This window comes from Diospyros lotus, chromosome 7 (genome assembly GCF_014633365.1).
Source record: "Diospyros lotus cultivar Yz01 chromosome 7, ASM1463336v1, whole genome shotgun sequence".
NCBI classification, from domain to species: domain Eukaryota; kingdom Viridiplantae; phylum Streptophyta; class Magnoliopsida; order Ericales; family Ebenaceae; genus Diospyros; species Diospyros lotus.
Genome location: NC_068344.1, coordinates 12,931,745 through 12,954,061, shown reverse-complemented (window position 1 = coordinate 12,954,061; position 22,317 = coordinate 12,931,745). Strand labels below are relative to the sequence as shown.

Sequence of the window (22,317 nt, the reverse complement as noted above, 5' to 3'; positions counted from 1 at the left end):
TGATCACAAGGTCCAAGACTAAACAACTTCTAACCACTTCTCCTCAAGCCTTGGTGAGTTCCTTAGAATCTAATACAGTTCGTGAGGCCTTATTAGACTCAAGATGGGTTAAAGCTATGGAGGAAGAGTTTGCAACATTGCAAAAAAGTGATACGTGGGAACTTGTTCCAATTTCTAATGATATGAATCTAATTGGATGTAAATGGGTGTTCAGAATTAAATATAATTCTGATGGGACTGTTCTAAAGTTCAAAGCTAGGCTAGTTGCAAAAGGTTTTCTTTAAAATCCAGGTGTTGATTATGCTAAAATATTTAGTCCTGTTGTTAAAGCACCTACTATTAGGGTGTTATTCTCTTTAGCAGTGATGTTTGATTGGGATATACAACAGGTTGATGTCAACAATGCATTTTTAAATAGTGATCTTGAAGGAGAAGTATTCATGTCGCAGCCAGAAGGCTTTGTCAATTCTAAGTGTCCTTCTCATGTGTGCCGACTGAAAAAGTCTCTTTATGGACTTAAACAAGCTCCTAGAGCTTGGTACACCAAGTTAAGAAATGCTCTTCAGTCTTGGGGTTTCATAAGGGTTGTTTCGGATGCTTCACTGTTTATTAAAAGAACTTCAGCCTTTGTCATTTTTATCTTGGTGTATGTTGATGATATATTGATTACTGGTTCAAGTTCAACTGCTGTTCAAGCTTGTATTCATGATCTTGACACTCATTTTGCTCTAAAAACCCTAGGATCTATTAATTATTTTCTAGGGTTTGAAGCATATAGAGATAGAAATGGTCTCTACCTTACTTAATCCAAATATGTGCTAGATTTGTTAAAGAAGGCTGCTATGTCAGATTGTAATCCATGTGACATTCCAGTTGATTCAGCTATTTCTCTAACTAATGAAGGTGAAGTATTGGCTAATCCAGCCTTATATCGAACACTTATAGGGTCATTACAATATCTTACTTATACAAGGCCTGATATAGCTTTTGGAGTGAATAAACTTAGTCAGTTTTTGGCTAATCCTAAGCAGCAACACTGGTTGGCTTGTAAAAAGCTGTTAAGATATCTTAAGGGTACAATTGGTCTTGACCTTTTGTTTTCACCTTCTTCAACAGATTTCTCTCTTAATGTTTACACGGATGCTGATTTTTCTGGCTGTCAAGTCTCTAGACGGTCAACTAGTGGATTATGTATCTTTCTTGGTCCCAATCTAATCATTTGGAGTTCAAAGAAACAATCAGTGGTTGCTAGATCTGTTGGAGAGGCTGAGTAGAGAGCCATTGCTCAAGGGGTGACAGAAGTTATGTGGCTGACATCTTTGTTTGGTGAACTGGGTTATTTATGTGTGCATACTCTAATTATTTGGAGTGACAATCAAGCAGCCAAAAGCATGGCTAAAAATCCAATTTTTCATGCTCGTACAAAACATATTGAGGTTGATATTCATTTTGTTCGTGAAAAGGTGGAGAAGAATCAAGTTGAGATTCGGTATGTGCCTACTACTCATCAAATTGCAGATGTAATTGGTGAACAAGCTATATTTACAGCAGTCTCCTATGGTTGTTGTGGTTGCTGATACTAAAGCTGACTCTAGAGAATTGACTGCTAGACGAAGTCTCAAAAGGAAGTCTACTTTGAGGGGGAATGTTGAAGAGATTACTTGAGCTTGAGCTCCTATTTTTGCTAGAATAATTAGTTGTTATTTTGTTATGTGTTATATAGCTTAGGTGGTTAGTTTGTTGTTATAGTAGTTAAGCGCTTTTGTATATAAGCTTAGTGAGCTTCGTTGTAAGGCGCTGGAAATTGTATTCGTATTCTTCTTTGAAGATCGGTTCTCTATTTTCTCTCTAGATTTCTCTAAACCTATTCATCGTTACAGTGACAAGAAGCTGGCCGCAAGTGGCCTCGTGGCAGCCTTGCCATGAGCTGCCTCACAGTTGGAGGCTAGCTGCGAAGGCTAGCCTCGCGACAACCTTGTGGCAAACGCCCCCTCTCGAGGAAACCTAAGCTCCATTCAGCAATCACCACGTGTCAGCACCAGCCATCCTTGAGAATCGTGCCCTATAAATACCCAGTTATAGGACATTAGAGAGGACTTCCGATTTTGGTAAAATTTTGACACCTTGATTGCATTTTTCACTGTTTTCGTGAATAGTTATCTGGATCCGGTACTGACTTAGGCATCGGAGGGTAGTCGGAGATGAGGATTCCCACGAACTAGAAGACCCATTTCTGAGTATTAACATGGTCAAATCCTTGCGGCGAGAACCTACAGGCAAAGTCAAATCCTTGCGGCGAAGTCAAATCCTCACGGCAAGGAAGATCCTTGTGGCCAAATCCTTGCGGCGAGGAAGATCCTTGTGGCAAAACAAATTCTTGTGGCGAGGAAAATCATTGTGGCAAGATCCTTGAGGCAAGGAAGATCCTTGTGGCGAAACCCTTGTGGCGAGGAAGATCCTTGTAGCGAAATCCTTACGGCGAGAAAGATCCTAGTGGTAAAATTCTTGCGACAAGCATCCTTGTGGCAAGCTCCCTTGAGGCAACCTCACTTCACCCAACATCGAGCTCAAGCGGACCACACATCATAAATTTTAATTATTGTATTTTTGGTAACAACAATTTGGCGCCGTCTGTGGGAAACGCAATAAAAAGTCAATCTTAACACAAGATGCCGAGAGGGACAAGATCAACCGATTTGGCGAACCTGCCTAACCCCACCCGAAGGAGCGCTCGTGCCAAGACAGGAGCCACAAGAGGCCCCAGTCAGGTGCACCCTATGGTACCAGAATTTTCAGAAGATCACCATGACAATGAAGTGCGTTCAGGGAACTTTTCTATGCTCGAAGGCAACTAGACCGCTGGATTGGGGGGCAAGGAACGTTCAGAATAGGGAGAAGTACACGTAGTTGGATAGAGGAGACATGCAACAGGGCGAGGGAAGCAAGTCCCACATGCAGCGCCCACTAGTCAGGAACAACACTCCTTTGGACAGTCTTGAATTCCAAATAGAAACTTCGTGGTGACTTTAGTACCTCCGAGACCCATGGGGATAGCTCCACCCACAGTCCTACTCTCAAATTATGAACAATTGCAGAAGAATTTTGAGGAGCTGAAACAACAGAATGATGAACTTAGGATGAACAATGTGGAGAATATGAAATGACTACAAGGAATCACTGATTTGCTACATGAACTAATGTCAGACATCCACATTCCCCACAGGGGACAAACCAATACAGGGGGAGAACACCGGAGATCCCCAAACACCCCTCCAAGGACCACACGGCAGGGGATAAGAACCGAAACTCTAGGGCTGAATAACCAAGTCCCAGAAATGACAGACTCGAGAAGGGAACATGACAAGAGGGCAGGGTAAGCTCGCATGTATAAAGAGACAACAAAAAGCACCCACTCAAGAGCTCCTTATGTCTCACCTCCTTGCAAAAACGAAGCAAAAAAAGAAACACTCAAGGCATCTAACATCAAACGCCTCGTAGAAGAGGTACTGGAATAGAAGCAGGTAATGATGGTGCCAAAGGAAGCGCCCCCAAAAGGGTTTCCTCTATCTGAAGAACTCCAAAGGCAACTAGTGCAACCAAGGTTAAAACTGCCGCAACTTTCGATATATTTGGGGAAGGAAGACCCAGAGAAATACGTGCAACATTTCATCGCAGTGGCCTTATTGCATGGGTGGAATGAGGTCACTAAGTGCAGAGCTTTCCCACTCTCCCTGGCGAAACAGGCTCAGCAGTGGTTCACTGAATTACCTGCAAGGCATATACAATCATTTGAACAATTGAAGAAAGAATTCTTGAAGGCGTTCTCCATCTACATCCCGAAGAAAAAAAGTGTTATATATCTGATGAGCTTGCAACAAAAGCCTAATGAATCCCTAAAGCAATATATCGAGCAATTCAGAGCCACGACGCAAGAAGTAAGGGATCTCCCAGTCGGATTGGCCGCGCCAGCCCTGCTTGACGGAACTACATACGCCCCGCTTAGAAGATCCCTAACCTTCTCTGAGCCGGATTCTATGACTGAATTATTTGACCGAGTAGAACAGTTTATCGTCCAAATAGAAATTTTGGACGCATGGGAATATAATAGAAGAGGAAAGGGAACCTAGCCCGAATTGCGAAGGACCCTACAGAATTCAAAAGATGTTGGGGCCCAACACATGCATACTACAGACGCTACAAGGCGAGGCGATGGGAAAAACTTGGAACACCTTGCACCTCAAGAGGCACTTCCCAACTTTACTAGTCATTAACTCCAGTGGAGAGGACGAAGCACGAAACGCAAAGCCGAGCCTATCACCATAAGCATTGCTCGATCTAGCTGAGGACCGGGATTATCTTTACTTTTCTATTATAATAATATCCCCCAATAAATAAAAGAATATACCCTTATATTCCCGTGGAGTAGGCAAAACTATAAGTCGAACCACGTAAAATCTCCATGGGCCCAAATTATTTGTATGTGTCATAGAATGTGATGCAGGTACGGTGGATCAAGCACAACCCGCTCCCGAAGGTCAAGTCGCCTAGTGACAATATGGTGCCGATGACCATGAACCGGCCCGATATCACCAAAAGATCCGACACCTATGCCTGCAGGCTCACCCGGATCTCTCATTTGAGTCCGGTGCTATGCCTTTTGGCTAAACCCGACTCCTTGGTTGATCTGGCGCCTAAGCCTCCTGGCAAACTCGGATCTCTAGCAGGAATCCCGCGTCGGACCACTGGCCAAACCCAAATTCCCTGAGGTAGACTGGGCCCTATGAAGGCGGGAAAGAGGTGAAGCAACCACATGACAGCTCTGACATGAGCCTGCTCTTGAAGGTCAAGTCACCTAGTGGCAATTTGGTGCCGATGACCACGAGCTAGCTCGAGATCACCAGAAGATCCGATACCTATGCTCGCAGACTCACTCAGATCCCTCGTTTGAGTTCGGCGCTATGCCTTTTTGACTAAACCCATCTCCTTGGTTGATCTGGCGCCTAGGTTTCCTAGCAAACTCGGATGTCTGATAGGAATCCGACGTCGGACCACCGGCCAAACCCAGATCCCCTGAGGTAGACTAGCCCAATGAAGGCATAAAGAGAGATAGGGCAATCATATGACAGTTTTGACATGATTCCGCTTATCAGAGTTAAGTCACCCAGTCACAATTCGGTGCCGATGACCACGAGCTGGCTCGGGATCACAAGAACATCCAATGCCTATGCCCGCAAACTCACCCAGATCTCTCGTTTGAGTTCGATGCTATGCCTTTTTGGCTAGACCAAACTCCTTAGTTGATCTGTCGCCTAGGTCTCCCGGCAAACTCGGATGACTGGTAGGAATCTCGCATCGGACCACTGGCCAAACCCAGATTCCTTGTGGTAGACCAACCCCGAAAGACAGACATGGAGGACACAATAGCCAATGCGCTATGATCCGTCTCGGGATCACCAGATGCTCCGAAGCCTATACCCGCAAGCTCACATGGATCCCTTGATTGAGCCCAATGCTATGCTCTAAGGCTAAACCCGACTCCTCGACTGATCCGGCGCCTAGGTCTACCGGCAAACTCAGACGCCCGACAAAATCCTGCAGCAGAACCTATCCTTGAGGGCCTGGTTGCCCAGAGATAATCTGGTGCCTATGATCCTGGCTAACGTAAGATCTTCAGGTATTCTAACACCTATGACTGTAGGCTCACATGAATCCCTTGATTGAGTCCGATGCTATGATCCCAAGCTAGACCCAACTCCTTGGCTGATCCGACGCCTAGGCCTCCCAGCAAACTCGTATGGTTGACAAGAATCTCGTGTCGAACTTGGGGTCAAACCTAGATTACCTATGGCAGATGAGCTCGTAAGAGGAAGGCGGACGCCCCCAGAAGGTTCTCCACTCAGAGAATACGTGTTTGCCCTCAAGACGTCTCACGAAGACTTGACGATGAGACGACCCCCGAACCAGAACACTGGGAGAGCTCGAGGTCACAACAAGGATTCCATGATTTAAACCGAGGACACAACGTTTATTCCTCGTGATTGTTCATGAATATGGGCCGTAAAGGGGAGCAGAAGACGTCTGATCGAAAAAACAGTTAAAGAAAAGCCTAAATTTAAAGCATCCTAACTCCACAACAGGAGAGTGTCGTAAGCATGATGGGTGATGAAGAAATTACCACGGGAGGCAAAAACAAAGCTAGCGGTAGTGCATCTCTATGACACCCTCAATTCAACTGATATTTTACTCTTCAATTTTGTATAAAGACAAAACAGAAGAGTAGGGGGCAATTGTTGTCATAGTTCTGAAAGATGCGAGGCGCAAAGGGTCCTGGAGCCTGAGGGGCGAGGCGCATGAGGCGAGGCGCGCCTTTGCAAAGCGAGGCACACGAGGCGAGGCGCACCTTTGCGAAGCGAGGCACACCTTTTAGAAAAAAAACTCAAAATCTTGTAAAATCATAAAAAACTATCAAATTATCAATAATAACACATGCATATCATTAATGTTTCATTATCTTCAAATTCTAAACTAACAACATCAAAGTTGATTCATTCATCATGCAATTTCTAAACTAGAAACATCATCAAAGTTCAAACTTAAAGTCTCAAACTCAAACAAGTACCAATCATCGTGCAAAGTTCTAAACAAATATTTAAACACTACAAGTCCACAATCAATAAAGAAGTTTTAATCATCATTATCATCATACCCTTCACCAAATTGAAAATCATCATCTTACGATGCTATATTTTGCTCATATTATTTTTCTTCTTTTACATGTACTCTCCAATCTCTTGTTTTATTGATGGAGGACATTTTGGAATAGCTTTAGTATTCTCCACAATCAATAAACACTACAAGTCCACAATCAAGAAAATGTTTTCATTTTGAAAAATGTTATTTTTCTAGATCTGGAAGATTTGCGCATTTTTTCTAAGTCTGGAAGATTAGCGCATTATAAGGAGACATATAAGAAAATGTTTTCATTTTGAAAAACTATCTCCCGGTATTTTACTAGCTAATATTAATTGTTGTTAAAATAATTTTTAATGAATTTTTCAAGAAATAGTATATATGTATTTTGGGGGTAGTAAAATCGCTAAATCCTGAGTTTGTACTAAAACCAAAATTCTATTTTCTTATTGTTATGGATTTTGATTTTTTAGATATTTTTATTAAATCTAAATGGGAGGTACTTTCTTATTTACATTTATGTATTAAAGTAAATGGAAGGTAAAATATAAATAAAAGAAAATGTGGACATTTACTTAAACTAAAGAAATGTAAATAAGTTGTGATGTATACATGCTGGAACTGAGAAGAGAGGAGGCTGGAAAGGAGAGGAAGAGAGGATGCAGGCACGCGTTTCATGCGCCTCTCGCCTCAGCGCCTCACCTTGCAAGGCGAGGGCCTTACTGAAACCGCCTCGCCTCAGCCCAGGCGAGGCGCCAAACTGGCGCCTTGTGCCTAGGCGCGCCTTTAATAACTATGATTGTTGTACCATGAAAAATCAGGAGGAGAAAAATGAGGAATTTTTAATAAAAAAAAAAAAGTGAAAGCCGCAAAAGGCTTGTCACGAAGTGGCCTCGCGGCAAGAAGCTAGCCGCAAGTGGCCTCGTGGCAGCCTTGTCGCGAGCTGCCTCGCAGCAGGGGCTAGTCACGAGGGCCAGCCTTGTGGCTAATGCCCCCTCTCGAGGAAACCTAAGCTCCATTCAGCAACTGCCACGTTTCAGCACCAGCCATCCTTGAGAATCGTGCCCTATAAATACCCAACTACAAGACATTGGAGAGGACTTTCGATTTCAATAAAATTTCGACACCTTGACTGCATTTTTCACTGTTTTCGTGAATAGTTATCTGGATCCGATACTGACTTAGGCATCGAAGAGTGGTCGCGGGCGAGGATTCCCGCGAGCCTTCTAACCCATTTCTGAGTATCAACAAGGTCAAATCCTTGCAACAAGAACTTGCGACAAAGTCAAATCCTTGCGGTGAGAAAGATCCTAGTGGCAAAATCCTTGAGGCGAGGAAGATCCTTGTGGTGAAACCCTTGTGGCAAGACAAATCCTTGTGGCGCGAAAAATCCTTGTGGCGAGAAAGATCTTTGTGGCGAAATCCTTGCGGCGAAACAGATCCTAGTGGCAAAATCCTTATGGCAAGTATCCTTGTGGCAAGCTCCCTTGAGGCAACTTCTCTCACAGCAACATCACTTCACCCAACACCAAGCTCGAGCGGACGCCACACTATAAATTTTAATTGTTGCATTTTCAGCAACAATAATAGGGTTTCTAAACTCTTTTGAGGGAGAAAAACAACTTAGGCTGAGAAAGAATCACACAAGCCAGACCTCTTCTCGTTCTCCATCCTCATATATCACATATATACATGCCCAAAAATGGAAACCCTAGCGCTGCTTTGCATAAACGAACAAATCTGCCATAGGAGAGAGAGAGAAGACCAAGGGGCGACAAAAAGGACGCACGTTGTCGCCCCTCTCGTCCTCCCATCATCCTCCTGTGCCACGTGCCCCTCATTCGATTGCAAATATGACAAATCGATCGATGATTCACAACCCTCTACAACAAAGGAAGTGTCGACAGTTTTGCTCGATTGGTCGACATAATCGATCGACAACTTCCATAAATTGCATCTAGGTTTGCCATTAAAACTTAATAACCCTTTCACCATCCCATGATGAAACCGAGGCCCTCGTTAACTCTTAACGACATGCCTGTCAACTCTTAACATTTGCTCCTTATTAATTTGATCGTTGAACCTGATCCGTTAACTCTCAATGGTAACGTCATTAACTCTTAACGACGATTTCAAGTTTAATCGTTTAGTCAACCACCACACCCGGATATGCATGTGACCTTCTAGGTTCACTACTAAGTAGCAATCAGGACACGTCAAACTCTTTGAGGTTGACCAAGCATTTTAGTCTATAACGAGAATCTCTCCATCTCCCCAATATACCCCAAAAGACCCTAAGTGACAACTAACATTATGTCAGGACGATCCTACTAGTAATGAAGTCTTACTTCAAAATAAAACCTATTTGGGCTTTCGATTCCCATGTACTATAATCCCTCTATCAAATAACATCCCAATCGAGTGAGAGTCATGGACTCATCAAACTCACTAACTCGATAGCTATGCTAAAATCAGTGTAGTAAGATTGAGATGACACATCGTAACTCTTTCCGACATTGGAACATTTTCCAATCAAATGCACCCTGACTAGGGGTTTGTTCAATCAAGACCATCACTGATTGCACAAGATGTTCACTTCACGCCGAAGGTAAACGGATCCCATTAGCAATCACTTGCCTCCATACACCACTGCATAGGGACCACACAGTGCATCTCCCACCCGATAACCGAATGGTTCTTAACAACAGCAAATCCCTAACACCGACATACAAGACAATTACGTTACCCTCGGTCTAATGACTAGTAACACAATTGAAGCTTGTGATAAATCATAAATACTCTCGACCATATGATCTATCACGTGCGTCACATTCAGTAAATGTTCCACTAGCTTCTACCCACAAATATACTATATCCACCTCATGGATTATGGCATGCGACTCACCATCTTTTATCATTAGCATCTCATACTAATCAAATGTAGTATTCCATGTGTCAGTCCATACTCGACTAATAATAATCCCCTTCTGAAAAGTCTAAGGACTAGGAATTATCATTAAGATATCCTTAATACAAAGGTCCTTAGTCACATGTTCTTAACACTTAAGAATAAAATCTTTAACAGGAAATCTAAAAACTTATTCATATATAATAATTGAAGAGCTATGAATGAAGATATGAATTTAAAATATAAAAACACATTTTATTATATATGCAAGATTTACATCATTAGTCTCATTATTACAATTGCTAGATGCCATCTAAATCTAGCATTAGGGCACCAACACTATCAAATTCCCCCAAGTGTACAAGTTAAAAAGGTCACTATATGGCCTTAAGCAGTCAACAAAAGCGTGGTTTTAAAGATTCACAAGAGTTGTAAAACTTCATGGATACTCCCAATGTCAAGCCAATCGTACTCTATTCGTGAAAAAGCCCTCCAAAGGTAAAATGTCAATCCTGATTGTATACGTTGATGATATTATTGTCACAAGGAACCTCACAGAAGAAATGAGTGGTCTAAAGAAAATTCTTGCCAAAGAGTTTGAGCTCAAAGACTTAGGAAATCTCTAGTATTTCTTGGGAATGGAGATGGGTAGATCTAGTTGTGGAATCACTGTGTCTCAGAGAAAGTTTGTTTCGGATCTACTAAAGGAATGCGAGATGCTAGGGTGTAAACCTACTGACACTCTAATGGAAGCCACAACCAAACTCGAAAGGGAAGAGAAAAGTGCTCCAGTTGACAAGGGTCGATACCAAGTGCTAGTAGGTAAATCTATATACCTTTTATACTAAACCTGATATCAATTTCTCAATCAATGTTATTAGTCAATTCATGAGTGATCCAAGGGTCCTAATGATCTTGATTTTCATACCTTTTTTATTCTCTATCATGATTTTCCAGGTTCTAAAAGGCTCAAAAGTGTGATCATTTGATTTCAAAACATAGACCCAAACCATCCTAGAGTAATCATCTATGATTGATAGAAAATATCTTGCCCCTCCATGAGTTAAAGTCTGACTAGGGCCCCACAAATCTGAATGTAGATATTCTAAGGAGGCTTTCAAGGTGTGGATTGCTCTCTTAGGGAATTTTACTTTTGTAGACTTACCAAAAATGCAAGATTCACATTTATCTAACTCTGTTAAATTTTCAACAACTAGGATTCCTTGATTGGATAATTCTCTAAGGCCTTGCTCACTAATATGAGCCATCCTATAATGCCACAATTTAGTGTATTCATAGGTTCTGTTTTCACCTATAGCTGCATCTCCACATAATGTGGTTCCATGCAGCACATATATTCCATTTTGTAGGATAGCTTTCATGTAAATAAGTGAGCCCCTATCTACTTTTAGAACTCCACCATCCCCCCTATAGGAATAGCCACTTTTATCCAATTCACCTAGGGAAATTAGGTTCCTTTTTAATTCTGGAACATATCTCACAGCAGTTAAGAGTTTTAATTATTCCATTGTGCATCTTAAGTTTTATGTCTCCAATTCCCTTAATGTTACACTCATGGTTGTTTCCTAAAATTACTTTACGACCACCAATATCTCTATAGTTTAAGAACCAATCTCTATGGCATGTCATATGGAATGAGCAACCCAAGTCAAGCACCCAAACCTCCCTATCTTCCTTGCTAAATACAACCAAGGCATCAGCACTATCATAGTCAAACTCACATATGGAGGATGAAATTTCAGGATTTAATTTTTCTTGGAATTCCTTCTTTCTTTTAGGGCAATGCTTCTTAATGTGCCCTTCTTCATGGCAATGATAGCACTTAATTATTTTTCTGCCATTTCTAGATTTAGACCGAGACTTGCCAGTATTCCTAAAGTCTCTTCTTTCTGTCCTACTCCTAACTGCAAGAACATCTCCTGTTGTGTTCTTGCCCTCTACTTTCTACTTCAATTCCTTGGAGTTTAATGCCCCAATTACATCCTCTAAGGTCAGTGTGTCTCTACCATGTTTTAGAATGTCCACAAAGATTTCATAGGATTTAGGCAAAGAATGCAACAAAACTAGGGCTTTGTCTTCATCATCATATTTTACCTCTGTGTTTTCTAAGTCAAGACATAGTTTATTAAAATAATCTATATGGTTTTGAAGTTTCTGCCCTTCTTGAATCTTAAAGGTAAAGAACTTGGCCTTCAAATACAGCCTACAAGAAAGGGACTTAGTCATGTATAGGCTTTATAATTTCAACCAAAGTTCTGCAGCAGTTTCCATTTTTGAAACCTCTCTCAAAACTGTCTCTCCAAGACTCAAGATCAACTTATTGAAGGCTTTCTTTCCTATCTCCTTCTTCTCTTCTATAGAATAGGTTGCTGGCATTTTAGAGACTCCTTCGAGAGCTTCTTCAAGTCCTAAATTACCCAACAAGGCCCTCATCTTCATTCTCTAAAGGCCAAAATCATTCTACCCATCAAACTTATCGATATCATATCGAGTGGCAGAGGCCATAGAAGACATTCTTACGACTATTCCTATCGATTTCTAATAGTTCTTGGCTTTCTTGATGAGTTAACCTTGCTCTGATGCCAATTTGTTGAATTGGGAGCACTGGAATCACTCAATCTTTACCATTTAATAGCCACACACACACACAGTTTGTTCCCCAGAATAACAGAAACAGAAAATACAAGTTAAGAGCATAATGGAAACAGGGAAAAGATACGCAAACCAAACAAGAGACACAGCAGATTTATCCTGGTTTAGACCGCAATAGTGATCCTACATCCAGCATTAGTCTCGAGAGCATTCACTATGAAATCTTGAAGAAAACAGTACAAGAACCCTCTTCTGGCGAGTACAATGCTCTATGAGATTACAAAGAACTCTCTTACAAGCCTTTCCTCTCACTTTACAGAAATTCACTCGTATAGCACTTACATGAATGATAATTCGTGACTGCCTGCCTATGCCTCCTATTTATAAACAAATTAGGGCGGTAATTACAAGGACTCATTACAGAGAACACAATCTCTAATATACCCCTTATAATACTACATAAGTTAGACTCTCTAACTTAGTTTTTTTTCAGCCGTTTGATTCACTCGAGAATTCTCCTGATTTCTTCTTAATCTTCTAGGCTATATTCGATGCAAAACACAACACTCAGCATTTAATTCTTTACAATATGTACAGCTAGGAAGATTTGTCAGTTATTTGATTTTATTAATTTCATTATTTGCTGATTGATTAATATTAGGAGATTGATTGATGACTCTTAGGAGTCGAATCCAGTAAGGATTTGACTGGATTCTTCTTGTGTATATATATCCCATTTGTACATAGAATTGACATAAGAAATTCCTCCAGTTTTACAGACATCCAAGCACCTAATAGGTTAAGGGTATTCTCAAACACTGATGCAATAGAATTCTGCTGCCGCCAAACGACCAAGTTATCCAGCTCTTTAGGAGAAACCATACCTTCCCATAATGCAGACCAATACCCGCCAGTGCCAGAAGTGTAAAATCTGTAGCAGCCACAACATTACTGCAAGTCACCAATGTCAACATATACTCAAAATCCAAAACCCCCATGCCATTAATCATTGCAATACAATAGATAAATAACTTAGCATTACAAATATGCTAGTAAAGTTCATTTGACTTGTTCATTTACTTAACCAAAAAAAAGCTCACCTGACTTGTCTGACAGTTGCACCTTTTCTGCCATGTTCATAAAACCATTCAAAAACACCTTTATCATGTGCAAGTTTCCATATTGCACCATGACCACTGGGCTTGCATAAAGGCATGAATTTTCTGGTGACAAGCCATTGGCCATCTTCTGCACTGACAGTTGGAACAAGAGGCTGGCAATTCACAAATTAACTTACAATAGATCCAAATAATCAAGAGAAATAATAGCAACAAGGAGAAGCAACAGTAGAAGACATCATGTCAATTTTCCACATCAAACCTGTTCAAAGAGGTGAAACTGTGATCGACCTCTTCCAAACCACTGAAGTGTTTTGCAAAGTGATGTGATGCGTTCATGGTTCCTCTTTGCAGAACTCGTCATCATTGCAACAGGGGTGATGCATTGAATTCCATACAACTTGAAATACAAAAACTCTCTAGCCTTGCAATGTCAAAAGAATATGTTATTCATTATACATACTTAAATACATACATACATATACTGACATCTATCAAGAATAATCAGCCATTAACAACAGCTCATCCCTATTGCAAAGCATCAAAAGGATATACAAAATTTTCAAGCTCGCCAAAGAGAGATCCTGTACCTGAAGATCTCTTATCAACCCTTCCAATAATGTTCGTCCACAAAAAGGAAGCATTGCAGCAGGGAGACATTCACCTGTCTCAGGGTCTACCAAACCAAGCCTGTCTGCAGAACCTCCAAGAGGATAAATCTCACCTAGGTCTGGCAAACCCTACGAGAATAAATATTATAATTGCAATATAACCAAAGCCTCATACTTCATTTGAAGTAAAGAATAAAACATAGGCACAAACCTCAACTCCCCAGATAGCTGCTTGGGATGCGTACTCTGTATCTTTTGAAAGGTCAAGTACACTCGGAGGATGAATTTCCATGAATTGGAATCCCATTGATTTATTGATGCCCTGGGTCATTTTTCCCTCATGTGTCATTGCTTCAGCAAGAAGCTCTAGCACTGTTTTCTGATATCTGCATGCCATACATAATTACACTCAATTATATAGATTGTTTTTGCTCCTAATATCTTTGACTTGACAGTCAAATAAAAATAAAATTAAAATAAAAAGGCGACAACAAAAAGTGACAAATAAAAGAACCAAACTCGGCATAGTTGTATATCAAACTGTTAGAAAATGAATTCCATTATTGCCATCAAAACCCAAAATCTGTTCTGCACCATGCAACGACAACAGTTTCTCTAAACAAGATTGAGAAAATATAATTCTCTATTTCTTGATAATAATACAATGATTTCCCTTTTCTCTTTATAGAGGAAGAGAATAATACAAAAGGAAAATAACAAAAAAGGAAATAGGAATATACATAGAATCTAAGATGTACACAGAATATTCTATTTCTACACTCCCCCTCAAGCTGGCTTGAAGATATCTTCCATGGCCAGCTTGCTCACAAGTTTCTCAAACTGAGTTCTATGTACTCCTTTTGTAAGAATGTCAGCCACTTGGTCAACTGTTGGAATGTAAGGCATACAAATTACTCCATTATCAATTTTTTCCTTAATAAAGTGTCGATCCACCTCTACATGCTTTGTCCTGTCATGGAGAACTGGATTATGAGCAATAGAGATTGCAGCTTTATTATCACAATAAACTTTAACTGGAAGGAAAGTGGAGACCCTCAAGTCTGATAGAAGCCTCTTTATCCACATGACCTCACAAATACCATGAGCAACTACACGAAATTCAGCTTCAGCACTGCTTCTGGCCACCACATTTTGTTTCTTACTCCTCCAAGTAACAAGATTGCCTCCCACAAAGGTGCAGTACCCTGATGTAGATCTTCGGTCAGTTATACTACCTGCCCAATCTGCATCTGTATAAGCCTCTATATGAAGATGTCCACGTTTTCTAAAAAGTAGACCTTTCCCAGGGGTTCCCTTTAGGTATCGCAGAATTTTGTAGGTAGCTTCAAAATGTTGTGAACCAGGTGAGTGCATAAATTGACTTACAACACTTACAGCAAAGGCTATGTCTGGTCGAGTATGGGATAAATAGATAAGTCTACCCACAAGTCTTTGATATTTCTCCCTTTCTACCACATTCTTAGCCTCGGCAGGTTGAAGTTTTAAGTTGGGTTCAATGGGAGTTTCAGCAACCTTACACCCAAGCATTCCTGTTTCACTGAGTAAATCCAGAATATACTTGCGTTGGTTGACAAAGATCCCCTCCTTAGATCTTGCAAATTCCATCCCAAGAAAGTACTTTAGAGGACCCAAGTCCTTGATCTCGAACTCATGAGCTAATCTCCTCTTAAGCTCTTCAATCTCTCCCTTGTCATCACCAGTCATTATTATATCATCCACATAGACAATTAAGATTGCTTTCTTACCGTCGTTGGCGTGCTTGAAGAATAGTGTGTGGTCTGCTTGGCTCTGAATGTAACCATAACTTTTCACCGCCTTTCCAAATCTTTCAAACCACGCTCTTGGAGACTGTTTTAGACCATACAATGATTTTTTTAAACGACATACCTTGTTTGTCCCGAGGCTCTTTTCAAACCCTGGTGGAAGATCCATAAACACTTCTTCTTCTAAATCACCATTTAGGAAGGCATTCTTTACATCAAATTGGTGGAGTGGCCAATCAACATTCACTGCAAGGGAGAGGAGAACTCGAATAGAGTTTATTTTAGCTACTGGAGCAAATGTTTCTTGATAGTCGATGTCGTATGTTTGGGTGAAACCCTTAGCAACCAGCCTTACTTTGTATCTTTCAATGCTCCCATCTGCCTTACATTTTATAGTAAATACCCACTTACAACCTACTGTTGCTTTGCCTTCTGGTTTGTTCACAATCTCCCAAGTTCCATTCTTTCTAAGAGCACTCATTTCCTCTTGGACTGCTAACTTCCAATCTGGATCACCAAGGGCATCCTGAATTGTTCTTGGGACATGCAGGTTAGAAATATTTGAAAGAAAGGCCTTATGATGATTGGACAATTTTTGGTATGACAGGTATTTAGCAATTGGGTGTTTGGTACAAGATCTCACTCCTTTCCTAGTAGCAATAGGGACATCAAGATCAGACAAATCAAATGTAGAATAATCTGTAAGAGTGAGTTTAGAGTTACCATGAGAAGAAGAAGAACTATCAGAAACCCCATCACTCAAAGACGTCGATTGTTCAATTGTTAGAGGAATATTTGGACTGATAGTATTTTTCAAGGTTTGTCTTCTAGTATAAAACTGAAGCTCCGGTTTTGGAATATTTTGATCCATTTGTGGTAATTCTCCCCCTGGTTCCAATCCCATCACACTAGGCACCTGTGAACCAGACACACCTTGTTCCACAATATTTGGAACATTTATATCCTTGAGTTGTTTATTAGAGTGGAGGGGAGCACCAATCATGGTAGGACGAGGATCCTCAACATTAGAATTCAAAAAATTATCTTCTTTCTCAATATGCTCCCCTTGAAGATGATTTTTGGGAAAGTAGGGTTGAGTTTCGAGGAAAGACACATCCATACTAATATAAGTTTTTTTGGTAACAGGATTAAAACATTTGTACCCTTTTTTATTTGGTGCATAGCCCAGAAAGACACATTTTTCAGCTGTGAGATCCAATTTAGAACGAAAAATGTGAGGAACATAAACAAAGCAAGTGCATCCAAAAACTTTTAAGGGTAACTCAGAATATATACGACAGAGAGGGAAGAGTTGTTTTAAAGAGTGTAAGGGGGTTTGAAACTGTAGAACACGAGTGGGCATACGATTAATGAGATAGGAAGCGGTTAAAATTGCATCACCCCAGAGGTATTTAGGGACATTCATAGAAAACATGATGGCCCTGGCAACCTCGAGTAGATGTCGATTTTTTCGTTCAGCAATACCATTTTGTTGGGGAGTTTCACGACAAGTGGATTGATGTAAAATTCCTTTTTCTTTTAAAAAAAACCCCAAAGAGTCATTAAAATATTCAGTGCCATTATCAGATCAAAGAATACAGATTTTTGTGTTAAATTGAGCTTCAATCAAATGGAAAAAATCCTTAAAAGTTCTAGGCACATCTGATTTTTTTGCAAGTAAGTAAACCCAACAAAGTCGAGTATGATCATCAATAAAAGTAACAAACCACTTTTTGCCAGACAAAGTGGAGACTTTAGAAGGACCCCAAACATCACTATGTATTAAATAGAATGGTTTAGAAGGACAATAAGGTTTTGAAAGAAATTTAACACGATGATCTTTGGATAAATGACAACTCTCGCATTGAAACATAGAAGGATCCACTCCTTTAAACAACGTAGGAAATAAATATTTCAAGTAAGAAAAACTGGGATGACCTAGCCTAAGATGCCATTGCATTATTTGATTAGAAACAAAAGTAGAACTAATACCACTCAGCCCGTGAGCTTTTTTATTACGCAAGACATCCCCATCCAAATAATAGAGCCCGTTTATTTCTCTAGCACTGCCAATCGTCTTCCCCGAGTTCTGGGCCTGAAAAATGCAATAGGAATCAAAAAAGATAACACGACAGTTAGAATCTTTGGAGAGTTTACTAACAGAAAGAAGATTGCAAGCAAGTTTAGGAACATGGAGTACTGATTGAAGATCAATATTCTCAGAAAGTTTAATGAGTCCTTTACCTGCAATAGGTGAAAGACTACCATCGGCTATTCTTATTTTTTCACTACCAGAACAAGGAACATACGAGTTGAAGAGATGAGATAAACCAGTCATATGATCAAATGCTCCTGAATCAATTATCCATGGAACAGATTGAAAAGAGCTAGATAGGGCAAAAGAGTTTCTACCTGAATAGGCCAAAGAACAATTGGGTGTACAGGGGACAGATTCGGCTTTAGCAGTCGCAGAAGTTGATCAAGTTGCTCTTTGTTGAATGGTCCTGTATCAGCTTCATGTGCAGTAGGTTGGGATCGCTTTGATCTAGACTTCCAATTGGCTGGCTTGCCATCAAGCACCCAACAGGTCTCCCGAGTATGGCGTGGTTTATTGCAATGATCACACCAAACACGAGGTTTTTCTTCTGCCTTTCGTTGACTCGCAATATGCCGTCCACCAGCATTAGCATCAGCAGTCACAAGTGCCATATTTTCAGATAACCCACTTTCTCCACTCTTTCTTGCCCAACATAACCAATTTTCGGCTTTCTTCACGCCGAACTTCAGAGAAGGCTTCACTAAGAGACGGAAGTGGATTTCTACCGACGATCCTCCCTCGGACTTCATCATACTCAACATTGAGTCCAACAAGAAACTTAAATACTCAATTAGCATCGACCATTTTCTGATAATACTTGCAATCTTCTGTGTTTTTCCACTCATATGTATTGAAGAGATCTAAGTCCTGCCAAATGCGCTTTAAAGAATTAAAATATAGGGTGACAGTATCACTACCTTGTCGAATCTCACCAAGTTTCAAGTTGAGCTCGTAGATTTGGGATTGATTCCCCAAATCGGAATACATGGCAGTGACTTCATCCCATAGCTGTAGAGAAGCACATATAGTTTGAACTTATCTCTTCCTCCATGGAGTTAACAAGCCACGTCATCACCATCGAATTCTCGGCATCCCAAATGTCATATAGTGGGTCTTTGCTGTCTGGGGTTAATGTGGCGCCAGTCAAATAGCCAATCTTTCCCCGACCTCGAATGTACATACGAACAGATTGCGACCAACGTAGGGAATTAGTACCATTGAGACGAATGGTCGTAATCTGTACCGGATGTGAGTCGGAGGAGTTTCAAGAAACTCGAAACTGAGCTTGAGAAGACTGAGATTGCTGGGTCGGAGTGACTGAGGATGCAGAGTCATTCATGATGGTTGAAGAAATGGATTAGGGCAGCAAAAGTAAGGACCCACTACCAGCTGGATCTGGATCTGGATCGGATCTGGATCTGGATCAGTACAAATATGGAGACCCTAGCAAAGACCCATGGATCTGGATCCTTGAATCTGGGTACCCAGTTGCCCAAATCACAGCACAAATCGCACGAACGACCAGTACAAACAGCAGCACAAATCGCACGAACTAAGCACAAATGAGGCAGCAAGAGCGAAGAATAGGAGCGGCTCTGATGCGCGATGCAGAGCCGACCTTCTCGACAGCAACAAGTGCGGACGTCCGATGGAGAAGCAGCACGAACGACGGATAGGAGCGGCTCTGGAGTGCAACGCGATCCTTCGCAACCGAGAATAGCAACAGGCGCAACTGATGAAAGCCGACCTTTGCGAGAGGCTAGGAGATCGCGACCGTTCCAGAGGCGGCGGCTGAAGATGCAGCAGCAGCGGTCGGGATGGCCAAATCTCAGAGGGGGCGACCGCTGGAGGGTGGTCAGTGAAGAACGGCGGGACTTCTAGGGTATGGCAGAGGAATAGAGGAAATTAGGGTTTCACAGTTGAACGGCTGTGATTTAATCCTAATTCCTGCTCTGATACCATCTAAACAAGATTGAGAAAATATAATTCTCTATTTCTTGATAATAATACAATGATTTCCCTTTTCTCTTTATAGAGGAAGAGAATAATACAAAAGGGAAATAACAAAAAAATAAATAGGAATATACATAGAATCTAAGATATACACAGAATATTCTATTTCTACAGTTTCAAACTTTCATAAAAAAAAAAAAATGATGTTGAACTGCAGAGTAAATCATGGATAAGTTCTTTGTTTTCCTCTCAATTTCTGACCACTACCATTGGCTTGGATCTTAGAAAAATTACCACAAACAATTATGAATTTTCCATGATTAGACACATTAGCTTTTTACCAGTAATCAACAGAATATTCACACAGCACTGAATACCAAATATGGATAATCAAATAGCAAGGAAACCAAGCATGTGAGATTTGAGAGGTGTAATGCCACTGGCCCAAACAATTATTCCACTCCACACAAAGGATTTTCAGAGCCAATGACTCCAAGATATAATCAAGATTTCACAAATAACTCCCTGATTCTTGCATTCAGTGAATTTACAAAAAACAGCTTTAGTCATTTCAAAAGCCAAGTAAAACACACACACACACGTGTGTGTGTGGGGGGGGGGGGGGGGGGGGGGGATAAAGAAATAGGAGAGGTTCCGTAAATGTAGAAGATGGAATTCAGATTATCATATTTTACTTAATATCAATAGAGACAGAGATTTATAGACTTTCAAGACCAAAAGGGTGTCTTTCTGTTCAAATGTATGTCTTTTTAGAAAAAGCATAACTCTTAATCTAAATTTTAACTACCAAAAAAGGTTTAAAAATAAATAAATTTCAGAACTCTTAAAATTTTCTCCAACATAATTTCCCCTGATGAAAGTCAAAAGTCAATTGAAATCTAATCCGGGTAACGTGATCATTGGTGGACGGCTGAGAATTAGTAGACATAATTAAATTTGCCTTGCCTATCTATCTGCAGCAATATAGTTTATTAAGCTTTTTTTTAGTAGGTATGTAGTTTATCAAGTTAACGTGCACATTAGGTACCAAATAATGAAACTTGAACATACGTTTAGCAGAAGAGCGAACAGATTTGGATAAACCAATTAGGAAAAAGTCAGCCATTTCCCTCTTAATGAAAAAAACAAGAACGGAACCAAAAACACAAGGAGAAATAGTAGACTAACCCAATGATTCCACCAATGCAGTCATAGAAGTGCTCCATCTCTCGCAGTGTCTTCAGCAATGTTCTCAAGGTCTTAACCTCTTCTTCCTCGCCCTTCAAACTCTCATCAGCCTTCTTCCATCCCCCACCGCCCCTCACATCCAACTTCTCAATCATTTCAACCAAAGAATGGAGAGCGCGCTTCAATGAGCCTCTGGCAGACTCAAACTCACCGTCGATCACCTCGGAAACGGAACCCAACACATGCTCCTGTCCCGCGGCGACCACACATTTGAGCAGAAACAACTCGTATTTATCCCTGTTTAGAGACTCGAAAACCCTAGAAACTCCATTCTTATGCGCGCCGAAAAATCGCTGGACTCTGGAATCAGAGTCGATAACTCGAAGTTTATCGTTTAAGCCTCTGGAATTGGCAAGCCTGGAGCAGAGAGCACGGAGGCGTGCAATTTCTTGGTGAAAATCGAAGTCCGGCGCTGGCGGCGCGTACTCGACAGGGGCGGTGGAGACGCGGGGGATTCGGCAACACGACGGGGAAGAAGAAGAAAGAGAGGTTGAAGGCTTTACAGAGTGAAAGAGGAGGGAGCTGTGGGAGTGAAGGTTGAAGACGAAGCTAGGAGACGAGGAGGAGGTTTTGTCTTTATTGGTTAAGAGAAGAAGGGCATTTTGAGGAACAACGGCCATAGTTGTTAGAGCGACTCTTTCTCAGAGAGCTTCATGAACAAAAAACAAAGTTCAGAAAGAAGAAGAAGAAGAAGAAGAAGAATAACGCGAGATTCCCGAAGCATATACGAAGTGTGTTGTGTGTCTGCTAGCGCCTGGGGAGGGTGTCGTCGTCAATCCTCATCTCTTGTCAACGTTTTCGATTGGTTGCTCGACCCCTCTCTCCCATCTCTTCTTGCTGTCGGAGTTCTTTATGCTCGTTGCAGTCTTGTGGCTGTGGCAAATGGTCACAAACTTCTTTTTTATTTTTTTTCTATCTTTTTGACAAAAGAGTAAGAAAGAGTAAATAATAAAATAGAAAAATAATCTTTTATATTATGAAATTGGAAAATTCTACCCTGAGCTCAATAAATTACTTTTCACAGCCCACACATCTATCAAATCCTACAATACTTTTAAAATACCTATTTTACCCTTCAAAACTCATTCTCTCTTTTTCTCCTGCACCATATATACACACAAACACATACATATATATATACATGCCATTGTTGGGACACACATTCTCTCTCTTTTTCTCTTTATGCAATGGCTGTGAGGTAGGTTGGCCCACACACTCTTTCTCTGTCCCCCGAATACATACACACACATATATATATATACGCGCACACACATATATATATATATATTTACAC

The 22,317-nt window shown here is 40.8% G+C and overlaps 1 protein-coding gene across 1 annotated transcript in view; it reads right to left on the bottom strand.

Moving 5' to 3' along the window:
• Positions 1-21,896, bottom strand: part of LOC127805993 (UTP--glucose-1-phosphate uridylyltransferase 3, chloroplastic) — a 79,911-nt gene extending 58,015 nt beyond the window's left edge. Inside the window, exons 1-6 of the mRNA XM_052342909.1 lie at positions 20,964-21,896; positions 14,152-14,326; positions 13,920-14,069; positions 13,592-13,753; positions 13,312-13,484; positions 13,096-13,162 (exon numbers count right to left, since the gene is read on the bottom strand). Coding sequence (XP_052198869.1) covers positions 13,096-13,162; positions 13,312-13,484; positions 13,592-13,753; positions 13,920-14,069; positions 14,152-14,326; positions 20,964-21,643 — 1,407 coding nt within the window. The 5' untranslated portion in view covers positions 21,644-21,896. The remainder of the gene's footprint in view (positions 1-13,095; positions 13,163-13,311; positions 13,485-13,591; positions 13,754-13,919; positions 14,070-14,151; positions 14,327-20,963) is intronic.
• Between the last annotated feature and the right edge of the window lie 421 nt (positions 21,897-22,317).